Source organism: Taeniopygia guttata, chromosome 33, assembly GCF_048771995.1.
Source record: "Taeniopygia guttata chromosome 33, bTaeGut7.mat, whole genome shotgun sequence".
Classification (NCBI taxonomy): Eukaryota; Metazoa; Chordata; class Aves; order Passeriformes; family Estrildidae; genus Taeniopygia; species Taeniopygia guttata.
Window position 1 is genome coordinate 2,119,091 of NC_133058.1, and position 17,834 is coordinate 2,136,924.

Below are 17,834 nucleotides of genomic sequence, written 5' to 3' on the forward strand. Positions count from 1 at the left end.
GTTGGCGGGGCCAGGAGCCCACTCCCATTTTGTATCCACCCCAGCCCCTGCCCCCAGCCCTGCCAAAAAGCAGCTGGGCAGCCGACTGAAGTTGCATCTGCCCCAGCAAAGGGAGAAACTTTTGTTCCCAGCCAGTCTGAGCAATGCCCAAATCTGGGAGCATTTCCCCGGCTGTGGACTCATCTGCGAATTCGCTGTGGAGCCTGGCTTTGAAGACGGTGCCACAAGTCCATCATCTTCAGCTGCCAGTGGCCAGGTTGAGGAAGAGGTTGTCATCCTTGATGTTGTCGTCGCTGTCTCCAGCAGCAGCAGCAGCCCCACCTGGTACAGCTTCTCCAGGGGCTCCTTCTCCTTCCCTGGGGGTCAGACCAGGCTGTCAGGGTTCTGCCCAGGGCCCCAGCTGTCAGGGAAGCAGGACAAGCAAAACCAGCTCGGATGGCAGCCACCAGTGCTGGGCAGAGCAGCTCAGCTGCAGCACAAGGCTGAGTGTTCCCACCCAACAATCCCAGTGCATTGATACAGGCAGGGAAAAAAGTCTGGGTTTCCTTGCTTCTGATTGCCAGGGCATGTGTGGACCTGTAACTTACCAGGGCCCTGGAGCAAAGTGTGCATGTGGCTCTCTCCCTTTTTCTATGGCAGGTGAATATCCTGTATCCAAGGATCATAGAACAGGTCTTCTAATGAAGGTCTGTCCAAGAAGTGCATGGATAAACACCACCTGATAAGATCTTGGCACTCTGGGCAGAGAAACCAGAAACCACCGGTCAGCTAGAGAAGGCTCCTGTCTGCTTTGCCCCACTCATCCCATGCCCAGGCCATGCTGCTTTTGTGCTCAGAGCTGTGCCTAAACTTTCCCATCAATTCCCTGTTGTGGAGGAGAGCAGGAGAGCAGGACATGTGGCACCTCCTCAGCGGCTGCCAGAGCGAGATGCTCACAAGCTGCTGCTGTCTCCCAGCACTGGTATTCCCCCGTGGCCAGAGATGAGGATCCACCTGGAGAGAGCCGCTGTGGCAGCGAGAGCTGATGGTCCCAGCTGATCTTCCGGCCCCTCCTGAAAGGGTGCTGCCCGCAGACCATCTGGTGCAGCAGGATGCCCAGGGACCAGATCGTTGCTGCCTCGCCATGGTACCAGCCCAAGTGGGTCCATTCTGGGGGGCTGTATGACAGTGTTCCTGTGGAATACAGATGGAGTTCATCAGGGGGATGCTGCTGCTTCCAGAGCCTGGCCCCAGCATCCCTGGGCGTGCAGGGGCTGCCCCAGTGGCACATGGGGCGACTGCTGCACTCTCGCCAGCACCTGGGACTTGTGTACAAACTCAGGGCTGGACAAGAAGCCACTGGTGTTGGAAGAGGGCAGCAGAAGCCCCGGCAAGGCCTGACCGTGACATGCAAAGCAAAAACCCACTCAGGGCTGGGGGAAAAATCATCTCCTTATCCTCCCTGCCTGCAGTGCCCTAAAAATATTATGAAGCCAAGGCAAACAAGGTGAGTGGAGCAGCCCAAGCCCTTCCTCTCACCTGCACACCAAACTGGCTGGTGCACTGGTTCTGGCTCCCTCCTATGCTACCCCCACCCACGGGTGCTTTTGTCGGGCTGGCTGCTGCTGCTCCAACCCCAGCCCCAGGCAGAGTGGTGGGCAAAGGCTGCCAGTGGGGCTGGAAGATGCCTCCCCACCCAGCCCCGCTCAAAAGCAACTCAGGGGAAGGCTCAGTACCCTGACTGGCAGCAAAAGGGAGAATCCTCGCTGCCACACCCAGCTTGGCCTGTGAGATGTTGGGCCATGAGATGGCGGGACCGGGAGCACACCCCTGCCCGGGCTCACCTGCAAAGTGAGTGTAGGCTGTGTCTTGCAGGTAGGTGCCGCAGCCAAAGTCGATCAATTTTGCCTGGCCAGTGGCCAGGTCAACCAGGATGTTCTCTGGTTTGATGTCGCGGTGCAGGACCCCTTGGCTGGTGCAGTGCCGCACGGCCTCCAGCACCTGGCGGAACAGCTGCCGTGCCACCTCTTCAGACAGGAACCTCCGTGCCCGAATGAAATGCAGGAGGTCCTGAGACCGCTCCGGCCGCTCCAGCACCATCACGATGTTGTTGGGGAGCTCAAGCCACTCCAGCAGCTGGACCACACCAGGGAAGCCAGTGGACACCTTGTCCAGCAGCACGATCTCCAGGGGTGCGCTGGTGCCGTCGGGCTGCGGGAGGAGCACGGTGCCACCAGTGGGACTGATGTCCTGCCAGGGCTGGGGAACCCCTCAGCCAGCCGGGATGCTCTGCACTCTGCGCTGGCCCCATGCCCGCTCCCCATCGAGGGGTCCTGGTGGCTTCCCCCATGCCGGGCCTCGCCTCATCCCCGCCCGGCACGGCCCGGCTGTTCCCGCTGGCCCCGCTCACTCACCAGCTCGTCCCAGTGCCGGACGCGGTTCCGTGGCACCCTTTTGATGGCCACCTGCAAGCCAAACGCACCACCGGGTTCAGCTCGCTGCCCGCCCTGCCGAGCCCCATCCTCCTCCTCCCTCCTCCTCCTCCTCCTTCTCCTCCTCCTTCTCTTCCTCCTCCTCCTCCTCCTCCTGCGCCTCTTCCTCCTGCGCCCGCCGCCGGCCCCGCCGCTCACCGGGGCACCGTCCGAGAGCCGCGTGGCTGCGAAGACGCTGCCGAAGCCGCCGCGCCCCAGCAGCGAACCCACTCGGTAGCGCTGCTGCAGCGCCTCCTGCGCCTTCCCTGCGGGCGGGACGCGGCTGTCAGCGCTCGGCCCGGGGCCAGGAGCGGCCCCCGAGCGCCCCTCAACCGCCTCGGGCCGGCCATCCCCAGGCCTTCGGTCTCGGGAACGGGACACGGGAGGCTCGGGGCCGGCGGCTGCGCTGCTGAGCAGCGGCGGAGCTCGGGCCGGGGAAGCCGCGGCGGAGGCGGCAGCGGCCGTGCCGCGTGTGTCCTCCGCGGGGCCCGGGAGGAGCCGGGGCCGGGGCCGGGGCCGGGGCCGGGCTCGGGCCAGGCGGAGCCAAAGGGCGGCGATGCCCCAGCCCCAGGCACTGATGCCCGCCCAGCAGCGCCACCGCCAGCACGCCCAGAGCCGGGCGGAGGCGAGACCGCGGCGGGGCGGGCGGGGGCGGGGACGGGGCAGCCCCGCCCGGGGCCGGGGGCGGGCCGGGGGCATGGCCCGGCCCGGCATGGGGGAGAAGGAGGCGGGGAGAGGGGAGGGACAGCGGGTGAGGGACACCGAGAGGAAGGTGTCCCACAGCCGGAGAGAAAGAAGAGAAAGAGAAAGAAGAGAAAAACTGCTTTCGCTGCCGCTGCTGCCGCCGCTGCTGCCGCCGCCGCCGCTGCTGCCTCTGCAACTGAAGCACCGAGGCCGTTTGTCCGCGTGTCCGTTCCCCGCTCGCCCCACGGCCGAGCCCCGCGCGCCCCGGGGACAGCCCCTTCCTCTGTCCAAACACGGGAACTTTGCAGTGTTGAGCCCTGATCCAGAGTCCTGACTCCTGCCCAGGGGCACAGGAATCCCCTCGGCCGCTGCTGTGCATTGTCCTTGCTGAGGGTCAAACACTATCGGAGCGCATTCCCTGAATGCTGAATTTGTACCTGACCCAAGAACTGCACGTACCTATCCATCATTGATTTCCAAAAAAAAAAAAAAAAACCAAAAAAAAACAGGGGAAGGTAAAATGTGTGTAGCTCATGCTATTTTAGAGTGTCTAAAACATGCCAAATTGTGGATCTTAGAAGTGAGATCCATTTGCAATTAATGGGATGGGGAAGTAGTGTAAGATGGAAAAGGGGAGCAGAAAAATAAACAGAGAAAAACATCTTGGATTATTTCTTTTCATTTTCATTTCATTTCTTAAAAACTCTTTCAGTTTTCCCAGAATCTTCTCCACAGTCCTGTTTGCTCTTTCCAAGAACCTTTGCTGGAGAATGAGGAAGCTTTGAGCAGTTTCTGGCACAGAATGTGCCACCAGCTGCGGCTTCTCTTGGCTTCCCACACCGTGTGTGCAGCTCGACTCTTGCAGAAAAGTGGGACAAATATTTGAAGAACTTTATAGCTTGTTCTTTCTTTTCCTTGTGGGCTGGGCAGTTGTGCCATGGGTGAGATTTTCACTGTTATTGCTCTAGCCTAAGAAACCATGATGGGCTCCCAGGAATTGTCAGGGAATGCAGAGAAAGAATCTCCCGAGCCTGCAGCCAGAACTGGAGAGCAGTGTGATAATCGTTCCAACATCCCCATGGACATCTTGAAAGTGATGTAGAAGATGAAAATGGGCTGACAGAGGGAGTTTGTTTCTGTGTTCAGTTTAGAAGCTTCTACCTCTCGAGCACTGATATGAATCAAGAGTACAATCAGTGCATGGAAAGCACCAGAACAAGCTGGTCCTCTCAGTGGATGGCTGAAAGAATCTGAAAAGGAAAAAAGCAGGGAATGATTTTGTGAACTTTCCCTGTACAATGGAACATTTTTACTAATAATTTCCAACCCATTCCCTCCGCTTTTGTCCTTCCTAACAAGGCCATTTTCATCCCAGATTCCCCATGAAGTAAGAACCCTGAGCTTGTGGAAGTGCCTGAAAGATGCTCTGTTCCTCTGCAGGGACACTCAGGCTGGAGCAGGAGCCCTCTCTGGGGAAGCCTCCTCCGAGCTGGAATTTGTGCCGTGCTGGGAGAGGAGGAGGAGGGGGAGAAGCTGGGCACTGTGTGGCAGGAGCAGGGATTTGGGCCGCAGGACATTCCGTCAGTGCCGCTGCCCCACAATGGGCGGGAACGCTGTGGGGATAACTGGGGGACACTGGAGCGGAATATGGATGGCACTGGGGGGAACTGGGAGGGCCTGGGAATGAACTCAGGTGTATTGGGAGGGACTGGGCTGTACTGGGATGGATTGGAGGGGCACTGGGGCTGTACTGGGCTGTACTGGGGATGAACTGGGCTGTACTGGGAGGGATTGGAGGGGCACGGGGGATGTACTGGGCTGTACTGGGGATGAACTGGGCTGTGCTGGGAGGGACTGGAGTGGCACAGGGGTTGTCCTGGGCTGTACTGGGGATGAACTGGGCTGTGCTGGGAGGGATTTTAAGGGCACTGGGGCTGTACTGGGCTGTACTGGGGATGAACTGGGCTGTGCTGGGAGGGATTTTAAGGGCACTGGGGCTGTACTGGGCTGTACTGGGGATGAACTGGGCTGTACTGGGAGGGATTTTAAGGGCACTGGGGCTGTACTGGGCTGTACTGGGGATGAACTGGGCTGTGCTGTGAGGGATTGGAGGGGCACGGGGGATGTACTGGGCTGTACTGGGGATGAACTGGGCTGTACTGGGAGGGACTGGAGGGGCACGGGGGATGTACTGGGCTGTGCTGGGAGAGACTGGAGGGGTTGAATGGGCTGTTCCCGCCTCTGCTGCCTCCCATTTGCTGAGGCTCCCGCCCATCACGGCCGCCAACCAATCAGCGCCAGGGATCATGGCTTTGGGGGCGGTGCCTGGAGCCTGCGCCATCTGTTCTTTTGCCTACAACTCCCGTCATGCTCTGCGGCCCCATGAAGCCCCTTTAAAACCGGGACTACAACGCCCGTCATGCCCCGCGCACCACAGACCCTCGGTATCCGCCCCCATCTGTCCCACAAGTGTCCCCCAGACCCTCCGGGATCCCCAAGTGCCCCTCAGCGCCCATTCAGGACCCTCAAAACTTCACTGGCAAAGTACAAAAGAACAAGAAACTTTGGAAAAGCATTTAATACAAAACCAATCCAGTTTAAATCACTTGTCATAGGAGTAACTTCATTCATTTAGCCCATTTAGTCTGGAAAGGTTTAAAGACTTAAGTTGTTCAGGTACCCAAAAATGTTCCATATGAAGAGCATTAGAAGGAGAGGAAGGAGAGACAGAGGAAGGCAGAAGTTCCACAGTGTGGGAATCCAGGGCTTCCCTCTGGCTGCCCTGGCAGGTCTGGGACCCTGGCAGGGGTCAGGAACCCCCCTGTACAGAGCCCCCAGAGACACTGTCTGTGATCTCTGTCCATGGAAAAGAGTTTTCAATCCTACAGGATGAATTACAAGCTCTGAGTGTTTGATACGAGTAATAATTAAGTGTGACACGAGTGCAAAAGTAAAATTTTAGGTTTCTAGATTAGGGGTTCAGAGGGGACAAGATGGAGGAAATTGGGTGTGTTTTGTCCTTTTTCTCCTCCTTCATGCCCTCCCTGTTTCACGGGAAAGGCCTCGCAGCGTTTTTCACAGACAGCGTCCGGACGTCCGTAATTCTTTGCTTTTTATTGTCTTGTAATTGTCCTAACTCTTCAATTTTTATTACTCTAACTGTTAATTTATTACTCTAATTATTAAACTTTATTCTTATTAAATTATTAAACTCAGGGATGCTGAGAGGGACAGGAGGGGCTTTGGTGCGTCCTGGTGAGGTGAGGAAGGGATGAAGAGGGAGGTTTCGGGGGATCCTGAGTGGGCTGGGAGCGACCAGGAGGGTGCTTGGAGGGGATTGGGTGCCTGTGAGAGTTTTTGGGGGGTCCTGACCCCTGTGGACCCCCCAGCCCGGGCACAGGGAGGGAATTTATTAATTACCAAACCACGGGGACAACAGACCCAGCCTGGGCACAGGGAGGGAATTTATTAATTACCAAACCACGGGGACAACAGACCCAGCCTGGGCACAGGGAGGGAATTTATTAATTACCAAACCACGGGGACAACAGACCCAGCCCAGGCACAGGGAGGGAATTTATTAATTACCGACCAAACCCACGGGGACAACAGACCTGAAACATAAACTTTAAGGCATTTAGAGATTTTGAGGAGCTAAGATTTTAGTTAGAAATAAGCCTTACTAAAGTTAATTAAAATAAGAATAATAAATGAGTAGGCCTTGATGAAGTTAGGAGTTAGTAGTTAACTAATAATTAATTGCTTGTCAGCACAATGTTTGGTTAGCTGGGTTTATAATGAAGAATATAGAAACTGATAAATAGCTTTTAGGAACATAAGACAATTGTGGCCTCCTCTGTTCTGAAACCAATTGAAGACAAGGAATGGGAGTTCTACCAAGAGTTCATTTGTCATACCCGCATTGAAAAGGTAGAAAGGTCAGAACGAGGAAGACTTCATTTACTTCCTCATTTTGGGACCCCTCCCCATGAAAGAGACACCGACCCATTTCAAGGGACAAACTACGCATGCTTAATAGCTTTTGGAGTGATTAGCATATGAAGCGGGGAATGGGATGTACCAAAATTATGAATATGCATTTGTATTTTGTATATTCAATACTTGTATGGATAAAAAGACTCTGTAATCATCTGGAGGGTGCGGTGTGTATTTGGGAGTGACCCCATACAGAATAAACACACACTTTCCAACTCTAAACTGTTAGAGAGTTTTTGTCCGTCACAGTTGGATATCGATACTAGATCAATATCCATATTTCTTTAATAAATCAGACCCAGCCCGGGCACAGGGAGGGAATTTATTAATTACCAAACCACGGGGACAACAGACCCAGCCCGGGCACAGGGAGGGAATTTATTACCAACCAAACCACAGCAGCACGAGGAGAAGGGAAAGAAATCCCTCCAACACCTTCCCCCCACCCAACGGGGATCACCCACAACAGGGATATCCACCAGGGAGAGACGGGGACATCCGAGTTTAGACCAAAGCCAATTTTATTGTGTGTACCAGGTGTTTATACAGGGATTTACTTGTAGGGTGCTTATATAGGGCTCTGGTTTTGGTACAATTTCCCATTGGTTACACATTCCTCATGACATGACATCACCTGGTAACATTATTTTATCACAAAGTCTCACACCACGTTGCTCGGTCACTTCTTGCCCAGGGAGACTTCAACTGTGTCTGTGTCTCCCACAGTTTCTGCTCAGTCAGGCCTCAGATATCGGGCCCCTTTATCAGCTCCATTGCTTTACTCTGTTTTATTCCCCATACGGGAGCACCAGGGCTCTGCCCAACGGGGGTCACTGGGGATCATCCAGCCCGGATCCTCCCATGGGGGATGGAGCTGGAGCAGCGCACCAAGCTCTTCCCTCACTCTCTTCCCTCACTCCAAGCTCTTCCCTCACTCTCTGCCCTCACTCCAAGCTCTTCCCTCACTCTCTTCCCTCACTCCAAGCTCTTCCCTCACTCGGGGCACTCACAGGGCTTCCCTTAGTGGTGCCTCCGTTGGTGCTGGGTCAAGTTTGAGCTCCTGGAGAAGCTCTTCCCACACTTCCCACACTTGTAGGGCCTCTCCCCGGTGTGGATGCGCCGGTGCACGGTGAGGCTGGAGTTTTGGTTGAAGCCCTTCCCGCAGTCGGGGCAGCGGAAGGGCCTCTCCTCTGTGTGAATCCGCTCATGTAGGAGGAGATTGGAGCTGGTCTGAAACCTCTTCCCACACTGGGGACACTCGTAGGGCCTCTCCCCTGTGTGGATGCGCTGGTGTGTTCTCAGACCTGAGCTCCGCCCAAAGCTCTTCCCACATTCCAAACACTCATAGGGCCGTTCCCCAGTGTGGATCACCAGGTGTGCCATCAGGCCAGACCTGTGTCTGAAACCCTTCCCACACTTCCCACACTCGTAGGGCCTCTCCCCAGTGTGGATGCGCTGGTGTGTTCTCAGACCTGAGCTCCGCCCAAAGCTCTTCCCACATTCCAAGCACTCATAGGGCCGTTCCCCAGTGTGGATAACCTGGTGCTGGATCAGGCCAGACATGTGTCTGAAACGCTTCCCACACCTCCCACACTCGTAGGGCCTCTCCCCAGTGTGGATGCGCCGGTGCCTGGTGAGGCTGGATTTTCGCTTGAAGCTCTTCCCGCAGTCGGGGCAGCGGAAGGGCCTCTCCTCTGTGTGAATCCGCTCATGTCTGAGGAGATGGAAGCTGGTCTGAAACCTCTTCCCACACTCCCCACACTCGTAGGGCCTCTCCCCAGTGTGGATCCTCTGGTGCACAATCAGGCTAAATCTCCGGCTGAAACCCTTCCCACATTCCAAGCACTTGTGGGGCTTCTCCCTGCCATGAGGCTTCTCCACCAGCTCCGAGCTCCGGCTGGATCTCCACCCGCCTTCCTGGCTCAGGGGGGCTCTTTCCTCCCCGCAGCTCCCTGGGCTGGGTTTGCAGCTCCTCCTCCTGCAGCATCTCCGGGGCTTTTCCTCCTCCTCCATCCAGACACGCCCAGGGAATGAAAAATCCTGGTTTGGGGAAAAAAAACAAGAGGAGAGTACCTTGGACTGGAAGTTCCTCCTTGCTCCAGTTTATCTCAGGAAGTCATTGGGAATCTTATGTCTGTAAGAACCTCCAAAACACCAAGATTCAGCCCAAAAATCCCACAAACTGAGAGATACAGATCAAAAACTCCCCAAACATCACAACTCAGCAAAAACCTCCTCCAAAACATAAAGATTCAGCTGCCACATAAAACCAAAGCACCTTTGGAAGCTGGCGATAGAAACTAAGATGCCATGGGTACGGCTTTTGCCATTGGCTTGGGCAAGAAGAAGAGCCAGACCCAGGACAGATATTCAATTATTTCCCCTTGGAATTGATCTGGGGAATTCCTTACCCTGGGAATTCTCCACCTAGTGCAGGGTGGAGATAAGGGATGCACATTTAAAGCAGTCTGTGGCCAGAATCCTGTCTCTGGTGCCATCTCTCCCCCAGGAAGCTGGGCTGGCACAGAGCTGCCTTGGCACTTTGCTGTTGCCAACATCCCAGCAGGACATCGGCTCCTGCCTAAGGAGTGCAGAGCAGCACCACTGGTGGCCAAGTGGCGTGGCCCGTGCCAAGTGGCCCCGAGGCCAGAAACAGCCGCCAGCACAGCTGAGCACGGGGGACCCCTCAGCCTCGGCTCCAGGTCTCTGCAGCCCCGGAGATTTGCACTTCCCGCCTGCTTTTGCTAGAACAAGTCCAGGGAGATCAGTTGGAATTCAAGTATTTGATGATGCAATTAGAAAAAAATGGTCAATTGATGCAGCCCTGGCTGGAGAGAGCACCCAAAAATGAGGAAAAGTTGAACGGCCACGAGAACAAATCCTACAACACCATGGACCAGCCCCTGGGAACCCGAACCAATTCATATCAGGAGGCAGAGAACCCATTTATCATTTCAATGGCATCATTAGATTAAAAGCTGTCCTCAAAGGAAGAACCAACCAGACAGCTCCAGCTCCTGACCTTCCTGCCAACCAAGCCACTGCAATGAGGAACACAACATTTCACCAGGGGATGGGATCCGATTATCTGTGAGCAGAAAAAAAGGGAGTTTGTGCAAAACTAAATGGCTCAAACTGCTGTTGGCAAAGAGATGACAAAGGAAAAGTGCTGAAAAAGATAACAAAGGAAATAGGAGAGCAGTTTATGTATTGGTCCAAACATGGAAAGGATGGGAATGGGACACGCTAATGTGGCTCCCCGGCAGAAGAGGGGTTAAACGAATGCTGCTTCTCCTCTTCTGTCCTGCAGCAACTCTCATCTTTTTACCATGCTCCACACCTTGGCAGTGCAGCTCATCCAGCAGCTGAGCCAGGGGATGCAGGTGGCAGCCAGGCCTCCTGATCCACAAACGGCTACAAAAGGACAGGGAATGAGGGCACCGAGAATAATCCCAAAACCAAAGAGGACGCGGGAAGAACAAAACAGAGTCAAGGAGTGAATCTGCCTGGAGAGAGAGCCAGGCACTTGTAGATAAGGAAGCTACGGGAGAAACCCTCAGTTCCAATAAATGTCAAAAATTGACCCAGACAGCTGCTCAAAGTCCCACTACATTCCCAAACTTCGAGGAGAAGAACAAAGGCTTAACAGAGCCATGAATATCGGCTGGTATACAAAAGGAGGGTGCATATTAACGAGGACAGGCAGCAGGCGCATCGGGAAGTCTGAACCTTCCAAGGACCTCAGCCCGTGGGCAAAGGCAGAGGGAGATGCGGCCGGGAAAATGAGGATAAAAAGGAGGCTGCGGACTACAACCACGGCAGAGAGCGCACGGCAAATGCCCCACGGCCTCTCCCCGTGCTCGGCAATAAAGTCACTTTTACAGGACTCCTCGCTCTCCTCCGGCCACAGAAACCTCCGGCGACGGGAATTTCCCCGCACGCTCCCGGCCGCGGGGCAGCCCCCTCGGTCCTACCCACAGCAGCCGGGCCGAGCCAGCGCTGCTCCGGCAGCGGCTCCTGCCCAGGCCCCGGCGGGAAGGAGACCGCGGGCAGCCGCTCCCGCCGCGCCCTCAGCCCGGGGCCGGCACGGCCCGGACACGGCACCACCGACCCGCCGCAGCCCCCTGCCGCCCCCTCCGCCCGCAGCCAGCCCCGAGCCCCCGCAGAACCCAGCGCGGCTCCCACCTGCGCCGGGGCCGCCTCCGAGCTCCGCCGACGCCGCCTCACCGCGCTCCGGCCGCTGCCGCCGCTCCCGGGCCCGCACAGACGCTCCCGGCGCCAATGGCGCCGCTGCCCGCCCACGGCCGCCCTCAGCCCGCCGCCGGGGCCGTGCTGCGCCCCGCTCCCACCAATCAGCGCGCCGCAACCGCGACTGACGGCACCAGCGGCCAATGGCAGCGAGCTGGGGGCGGGCTCTGCGCACGGCCCAGACTCGCCCCGCGCTCTCAGGGCCCCCCGCGCTGCGTGAGGGCAAAGCCGGAGATGAGCAACAGCCCCGGGACGGGCCCGGGCCCGAGGCGGGATTGAGCTGCCCACACAAACAAACTTCTCCGCACCTCCCGCCACGGCTTTCCCGGCCCTGCGCCTTCCGTGCCTCCGGCTCTGCGGGAAGCCCGGGAGCCTCCCTTCTCCTGCCCCTCATTAGTGCATCGGTGCTTCGCTTTCATTTCCCCCAAAAAGGGAAACCTGCCCAAAGCCCTGTGGGTGAGTGGGGGAGGGGAGAGATTTCTGGCAGAAAACTCCAAAGACTCAGAGCAGGATGAGGAGAAGTCAGTGCAGACCCTTAAATGCAGCTTTCCCCACGCCTCCCTGCTCCCAGCTGCACCTCCTCCCCCGGCAGGGCAGGAGACAGGGAATGGGGCCGTGCTCAGCTCATCCCCCGCGGCTTCTCCCTCTGCTCAGGGACAGGAGTCGTTCCCTGCTGCACCCTGCGCTCTCTCCCAGCCGAGACTTCTCCAGGAACTTCTCCGAGCCGAGTCCATCCCCTGGGGCACAGCCCCCTCCAAGTGCTGCAGCGTGGGTCACTGTGCCACGGGCTCGGTCCTGCCAGGCCAGGCTGCTCCAGCGGGGCCCCTCTGCCCGCGGGGTCACAGCCTCCTCTCAGGCATCCCCGAGCTCCAGCCTGGCTCCTCCAGGGGCTGCAGGGGGATCTCTGCATCCCCACGGACCCGCAGGGGGATCTCTGCATCCCCACGGACCTGCGGGGGGATCTCTGCATCCCCACGGACCTGCAGGGGGATCTCTGCATCCCCACGGACCTGCTGGGGGATCTCTGCATCCCCAGGGAGCTGCAGGGGGATCTCTGCATCCCCACGGACCTGCAGGGGGATCTCTGCATCCCCACGGACCTGCAGGGGGATCTCTGCAGCCCCATTGTAATATATGTTATGGAATAATTCGTGCTTATGTAAAATATACATCAAGTCAGTTGTGCTTGTACAAAAAGATTCTTAAAGTTTTAAAAGGCCAGAAGCAGCAGCCGGGGCTGCAGAAACCACAGATGACAGAGAAAGAAAGACCTCATTTACAAATGAAAAAACGTGGCTCCGTGCAGAGATGGGCTCTTTCCGGCGGCAATCCAGGAGGCATCCAATGTGAAAAACGCATAATATATGGCTCTTTGCGCATAGTTACTGTATGTATTATGTTAGTTTGATTCGTAGTGCTGTATTAACATTTTAATAGCATGGGAAATGTAGTTTTGTAGTTAAAATGAAGCTTTAGTAGTTAAAATAGAAACTGCTTATGTGTTTTGTTTTTTATTTTAAAGAATGAGAGACTCGCTTTGACGTAACCATCACAGAACGCCTAAATCTTCCAGAGAAGAGGAATTTATGGCTTTCTTGTCAGAAGAAGCTAATTTCTTCAGGCCTTGCCATGGGGATTAAAGGAAACAGTTGGCATATAACAGACAAGAGTTTCTTGTTTTAAATAGAATGTATGCATAACCATGAAGGATATATGAATATGCAATAGTGTAGTTTTAAGGGTGATTCCTTTGTTCACAAGGTATGCTTGTTGTGGCTTCAGTGCCCGAGAGCTCCGGGCTGGAGCGGAGGGGCTGCGGGAGGAGGAGGAGGGACAGGAGGAGCGGCGGGAGCAGGAGCGGGAGAATCCCGCCGCTCGCACCGCCCGCACGCCGGGGCTGCAGCACCCCCTGCCCCGCCAGCATCGCCCCAGCCCCGAGCCGCAGGGCAGGGGGAGGCCGAGCTCGCCCCGGCGCTATCGAGGGGTCTCCGGGAGGATTTTTCTGGAGAGCGCTCGGAGCCGGCAGATGCCGAGCCCCGGATCCCTCCGGGCTCCCCAAGAGGAGCTTTTTCGGGGGGAGAGGAGCTGTGATCGCCCCTCGGAGGGTCCCGGGGGACCACGCGGGGCTGGCCCGGTGCTGACAGGGCGGGACATTGGTTTTGGGGATCCCCGTGAGAGCCGGGGCTGCGGAACGTGGGACCCCCGGGGCGGCAGAGGGGAAGGGGCGGTACCGGAGCTGGGGGACCTCCGGCAGCCGGAGATGAGGCGGGGACGGGACCCCTGAGCCTGGCAGGGCCTGTCCTGGGGTGACCTCACGATGCTCGTACCCCCATTGGTCCGTTTGGCCCCGAAATGAGTTCTGCACCTTCAGGGCTGGTTCTGAGAGCGAAGAGGGGGAGGAAGAAGCGCGCAGTTTGTTTTCAGGAGCTGCACTCACCCCTCCACATTCTGGCTCCTGGGCTGCTGAGATGCCTTAAGGAGCTGGGACAGAGGCCAGACGGAGCCAAGAGGAATAAAGTGGATATTTATTGAAGTGCCTTCAAAGGCCGCACCCCGGCAGTACCGGAGCCACGGTCGGGGCTCTGCCCGGATGGCTCCGAGATGGAAGCAAAAGAGGGCTTGGTCATGAGTTCTCACATTTTTATAAGTGTTAGTTCATTCGCATACAGGATTTAATTGCCCAGTTAATAGCTTCAAATTATGAACTTTCATCCTCCTTGCTTGCCTGCCCTATGCTTTTCCTGTTGTTTGTGCTTTGGGCCTGAAGTTTGAAGAGATTGTCCTTGACTCTCCAGCTAGAACAGGATTGTTTTGTCTTCACCACCCTGTGAGAAGATCCCAGGAACACTTAATCTAAAGCTAGAAGCTGCACACTGAAACAGAACAGAAAAACTTAAACCTGAGGTATCAGTTGTCTGCCAACAGACAGCAGGACAGAGCTCTCCTTTGCTTTTAGTTAGTTTTTAGCTCGCTGAGGCAGAGAAGTTCCCTGGGCTGTGGTTTTTCTTTTTCTTTGGAGCTGTTTAAACCTGCTCTGGACTGAACACCAGAAGAGCACCGGCAGCTCACACCTGTGGCCCACCGGGCTGGGCCTGGGCCATGGAGGGACTGATCAGAGCCTGAGTGAGCCGAGCTGCAGCCCACGGAGGGACTTTCTGAGTTTGTCGTCTCTTTTGGAGCAACAACAGGTTTTATTGTTTAATATTGTTCATGTTTTGTGCTGGTGAATGCTTTGCCTGTAAAATAAACAGTTTTTTTCAATTTTTCTCCAAGGAAATATTTTCCCAAACTGGTGGGGGAGAGGCCGCTTGAATCTGCTTTCTAGAAAACCCCTTGGGGGTTTTCTCCCAGATCTGCCCTAAACCAGGACAGGGTGGTGGGGAGAGGGGGGACCCCTAAGTGCCTGGACTGGGGAGAGGCTGGAGAGGGGGACCCTTGTACTGCAAAACCCCCCCAGCATCCCTAAGCAGGACCCTGGGGAAGGGGGATCCCCAGGACCCTCGAGGATCCCCAGCAGCCCTGAGACGGGGGACACCAGAACCCCAGAGGGATGAGACTGGAAATGGGACACTCCTGGTGGCTTTTTTTGATTCACTCATGATTTTTGGAGTTTTTTATGGACACCAGGAGACTTCTGGAAATGGATTTGGGCAGGAGAAATCCCCAACCCCCAGGTGTTCACACCTTGTTTTTCCCCACACCAGGATTTCCCACTCCCAAACTTTGGCTGGATGGAGGAGGAGGCTGCGAGGAAGATGACCTGGGACACCGAGGCAGGTGGGGAGGAAGTCAGTGCCCCTTTCCCCCTCTCTCCTGCTCCATCTCCCAGCCCAGCACGGCCCCGGCTGCAGGACAGCCCCGCTGCCGGTGCCCTCCTGCCGGGGACGCACTGGGGGGATCTCCTTACCCTTCCCTGTGGCACGGAGGCAAATCCCATCCTCTCCTTGTCCTTCCTCCCCCAGAGCAGGAGCTGAGGGTGGAGAGCAGGGAGGACAAATCCCTGCAGCAGAACATCGTGGAAGAGGCTGTTTTGAGCGGTTCCATGGCAGAGGAATTGAAGGGTGAGGAAAAGCCCTGGAGATCCCACAGGAGGAGGGGCTGCAAACGCAGATCACGGGGATCTGAGGAGGAAAGACCCACCCAGCGCCAGGAAGGTGGACAGAGTTTCAGCCAGGGCTCAGAGCTGGTGGTCCCTGAGCAGCCTCGTGACAGGGAGAGGCCCTACGAGTGCTCGGAGTGTGGGAAGAGCTTCAGGAAGAGTTTCAACCTGATCTGCCACCAGAGGATCCACACTGGGGAACGGCCTTACGAGTGTGGGGAATGTGGGAAAAGCTTCAGCCACAGGTCTGACCTGATTGTCCACCAGAGGTTCCACACTGGGGAGAGCCCCTACGAGTGTCCTGAGTGTGGGAAGAGGTTTCACACCAGCTCCCATCTCCTTGTACATCAGCGGATTCACAGACAGGAGAGGCCCTTCCGCTGCCCCGACTGCGGGATGGGCTTCAAGCACAACTCCACCCTCGTCACCCACCGGCGCATCCACACCGGGGAGAGGCCCTACGAGTGTCCCCGGTGTGGGAAGAGCTTCTCAGACCGCTCATTCTTTACCCGGCACCAGCGGAGGCACCGGTAAGGGAAGCCCTGCGAGAACCCCGCCTGCAGGAAGAGCTTCGTGCGCTGCTCCAGCTCCATCCCCATCAGAGGACCCACCCTGGTCAGAGCCCTGGTGACCCACATTCCCTGTGATACACAGAGGGAGGTGGCTGCTGTTCCTTTTATTTTTGTTCCTGTTATCTTTTATTTTCCTCCATTCAAAAAACAGGAAATTGGGGTTAAAATCAACAAATTCATCAGAGGGACCTAAAGCCTCACATCTTACTTGTGTTTTTGGGGAGTTTTGGCTTCTGGGAGATATCTGTGAGGATATGGGGGAGTTTGGGGGCTATTTGGTTTAGTTGTCTTTATTTCTTGGCACTCTAAAAGATGAGAGGGACTGATCTGTCAGCTCAAAACCACTCAGTGCCACTAAAAACTGCTGAATCGCACCCCAAAATTACTCAATTCCACCGCCTCTTAGGGTGAAATTGGGTTGGAAGGGGATTGGGCAAAGTGGGATGCAAATCAGGAGGGTAAGATGAGCATTGGGTGGGGCGGGATGGGTGGGATGGGGATTGGGAGGTGTGAAATGGGGGAAGTACAGCTTGGGAAGGGGTCTTGATGTCCAGGAGGGGTTGCATGGGTAGAGGTTGGCATTTGGGAGGTGGGGTGAGGTCTGGAATGAGACAGCCAAAATTTGGGGATGATTAAGATATGGGGAGCCCATTACTGAGTGAGTGTTTGAATAGTCTACATTCATGAGGAGATGCTGGGGTATCTCACATTTCTGAGACAGTTTTGGGGCACTCCCCAGCTCTTGGGGGGTTTCCTGAGAGCAGCTCCATGGAGCCCCATGGCCAGGGGTGGTTGCCATGGGCCTGAACTCAGAGCTGTGCCAGAGTCCATTGCCTCGGTGCTGAGAGCAGAGAAATGATGAATGGCCCCAGACATCTCCAGTGTGTGTTTGTGGAGGCCTGTGAGCTTACTGGGGAGAGGGCAAAAGCGATCCCCTGGAGAAATGCACCTTAGGCTCTGGGCATTCCTCACAGCTCAGGGTGAGGACAGAAGCTTCCCCCATGGTGCTCGGCAGCACTGTGTTAATTTGTCCCAGTTCTGTCCCTATTGGCCCGTTGGCCTTTCCTACCCCTTTTACCCTGATATGTTCATGTTCTAGCAAGTTCTCCCTTCCCTGTTTTCCCATTGGTTTATGTCCCCACCTATCAACCCTGCCATTCCCTATTAGTCCCTTTCCCTGTGTACCACCCCTAAACCCTGAGATCCCTGACGCTCTCCTCCAGCCCCTCTTTTCCCGTATTTACACCCTAAACCCTCCTTTGTCTTTGTCTTTAACCCCCAGAGCCCTGGAGCGTCAGACCCTGATAAACCCTCGTTGGAGCTCCATGCCTGGGCCCTCCCGTGTCCTCACTGCCGAGCTGCTCCGTGTGTGTGTGTGTGTGCTGGGCTCCCGTGGCTCTGCCCGTTAGCACAAAACACTCCCAGGGAAAGTTGTGCCGCCACCACCACAGACTGACAGTGTCCCTGGGGACCAAGAGGCCATTGTGACACTGTGGGACCAAGGAGAGCATTGCTGCCCTGCCAGGCCTCATGGAACCAAGGATCCACTGTGACACTGCAGGGCCTTGGGGACCACGGTGACATTGTGACACTGCAGGGCCCAAGGATCCAAGGGACTTTGTGACACCAAGGGGTCCCATGGAACCAAAGGGACATTGTGACACTGGGAGGCCTCATGGAATCATGGAGACCATTGGGACATTCTGGGGCCTCGTGGAACCCTGGTGACACCAAGTTGTCTGGGAGGGCCTGGTGTAACCAAAGGGACATTGTGACACTGAGGGG

General features: G+C 56.3%; 3 protein-coding genes across 3 annotated transcripts in view; 1 reads left to right on the forward strand and 2 right to left on the reverse strand.

Annotated features, from left to right (window-relative positions):
• The window catches only part of LOC105760508 (uncharacterized), a 483,916-nt gene that overhangs the window by 159,889 nt on the left and 306,193 nt on the right, over positions 1–17,834 (reverse strand). The window contains exon 2 of the mRNA XM_072920711.1: positions 8,230–8,919. Coding sequence (XP_072776812.1) covers positions 8,230–8,919 — 690 coding nt within the window. The remainder of the gene's footprint in view (positions 1–8,229; positions 8,920–17,834) is intronic.
• On the reverse strand, positions 631–3,083 carry LOC140680268 (serine/threonine-protein kinase pim-1-like; the record flags this gene model as incomplete). Its single annotated transcript, XM_072920686.1, has 5 exons — positions 631–737; positions 994–1,173; positions 1,824–2,190; positions 2,394–2,444; positions 2,610–3,083. Coding segments are annotated over 5 exons (1,179 nt in total), but the record flags the coding sequence as incomplete, so codon positions are not given.
• The window catches only part of LOC140681225 (uncharacterized), a 77,945-nt gene continuing 69,546 nt past the window's right edge, over positions 9,436–17,834 (forward strand). Inside the window, exons 1-2 of the mRNA XM_072920687.1 lie at positions 9,436–9,444; positions 15,580–15,794. Coding sequence (XP_072776788.1) covers positions 9,436–9,444; positions 15,580–15,794 — 224 coding nt within the window. The remainder of the gene's footprint in view (positions 9,445–15,579; positions 15,795–17,834) is intronic.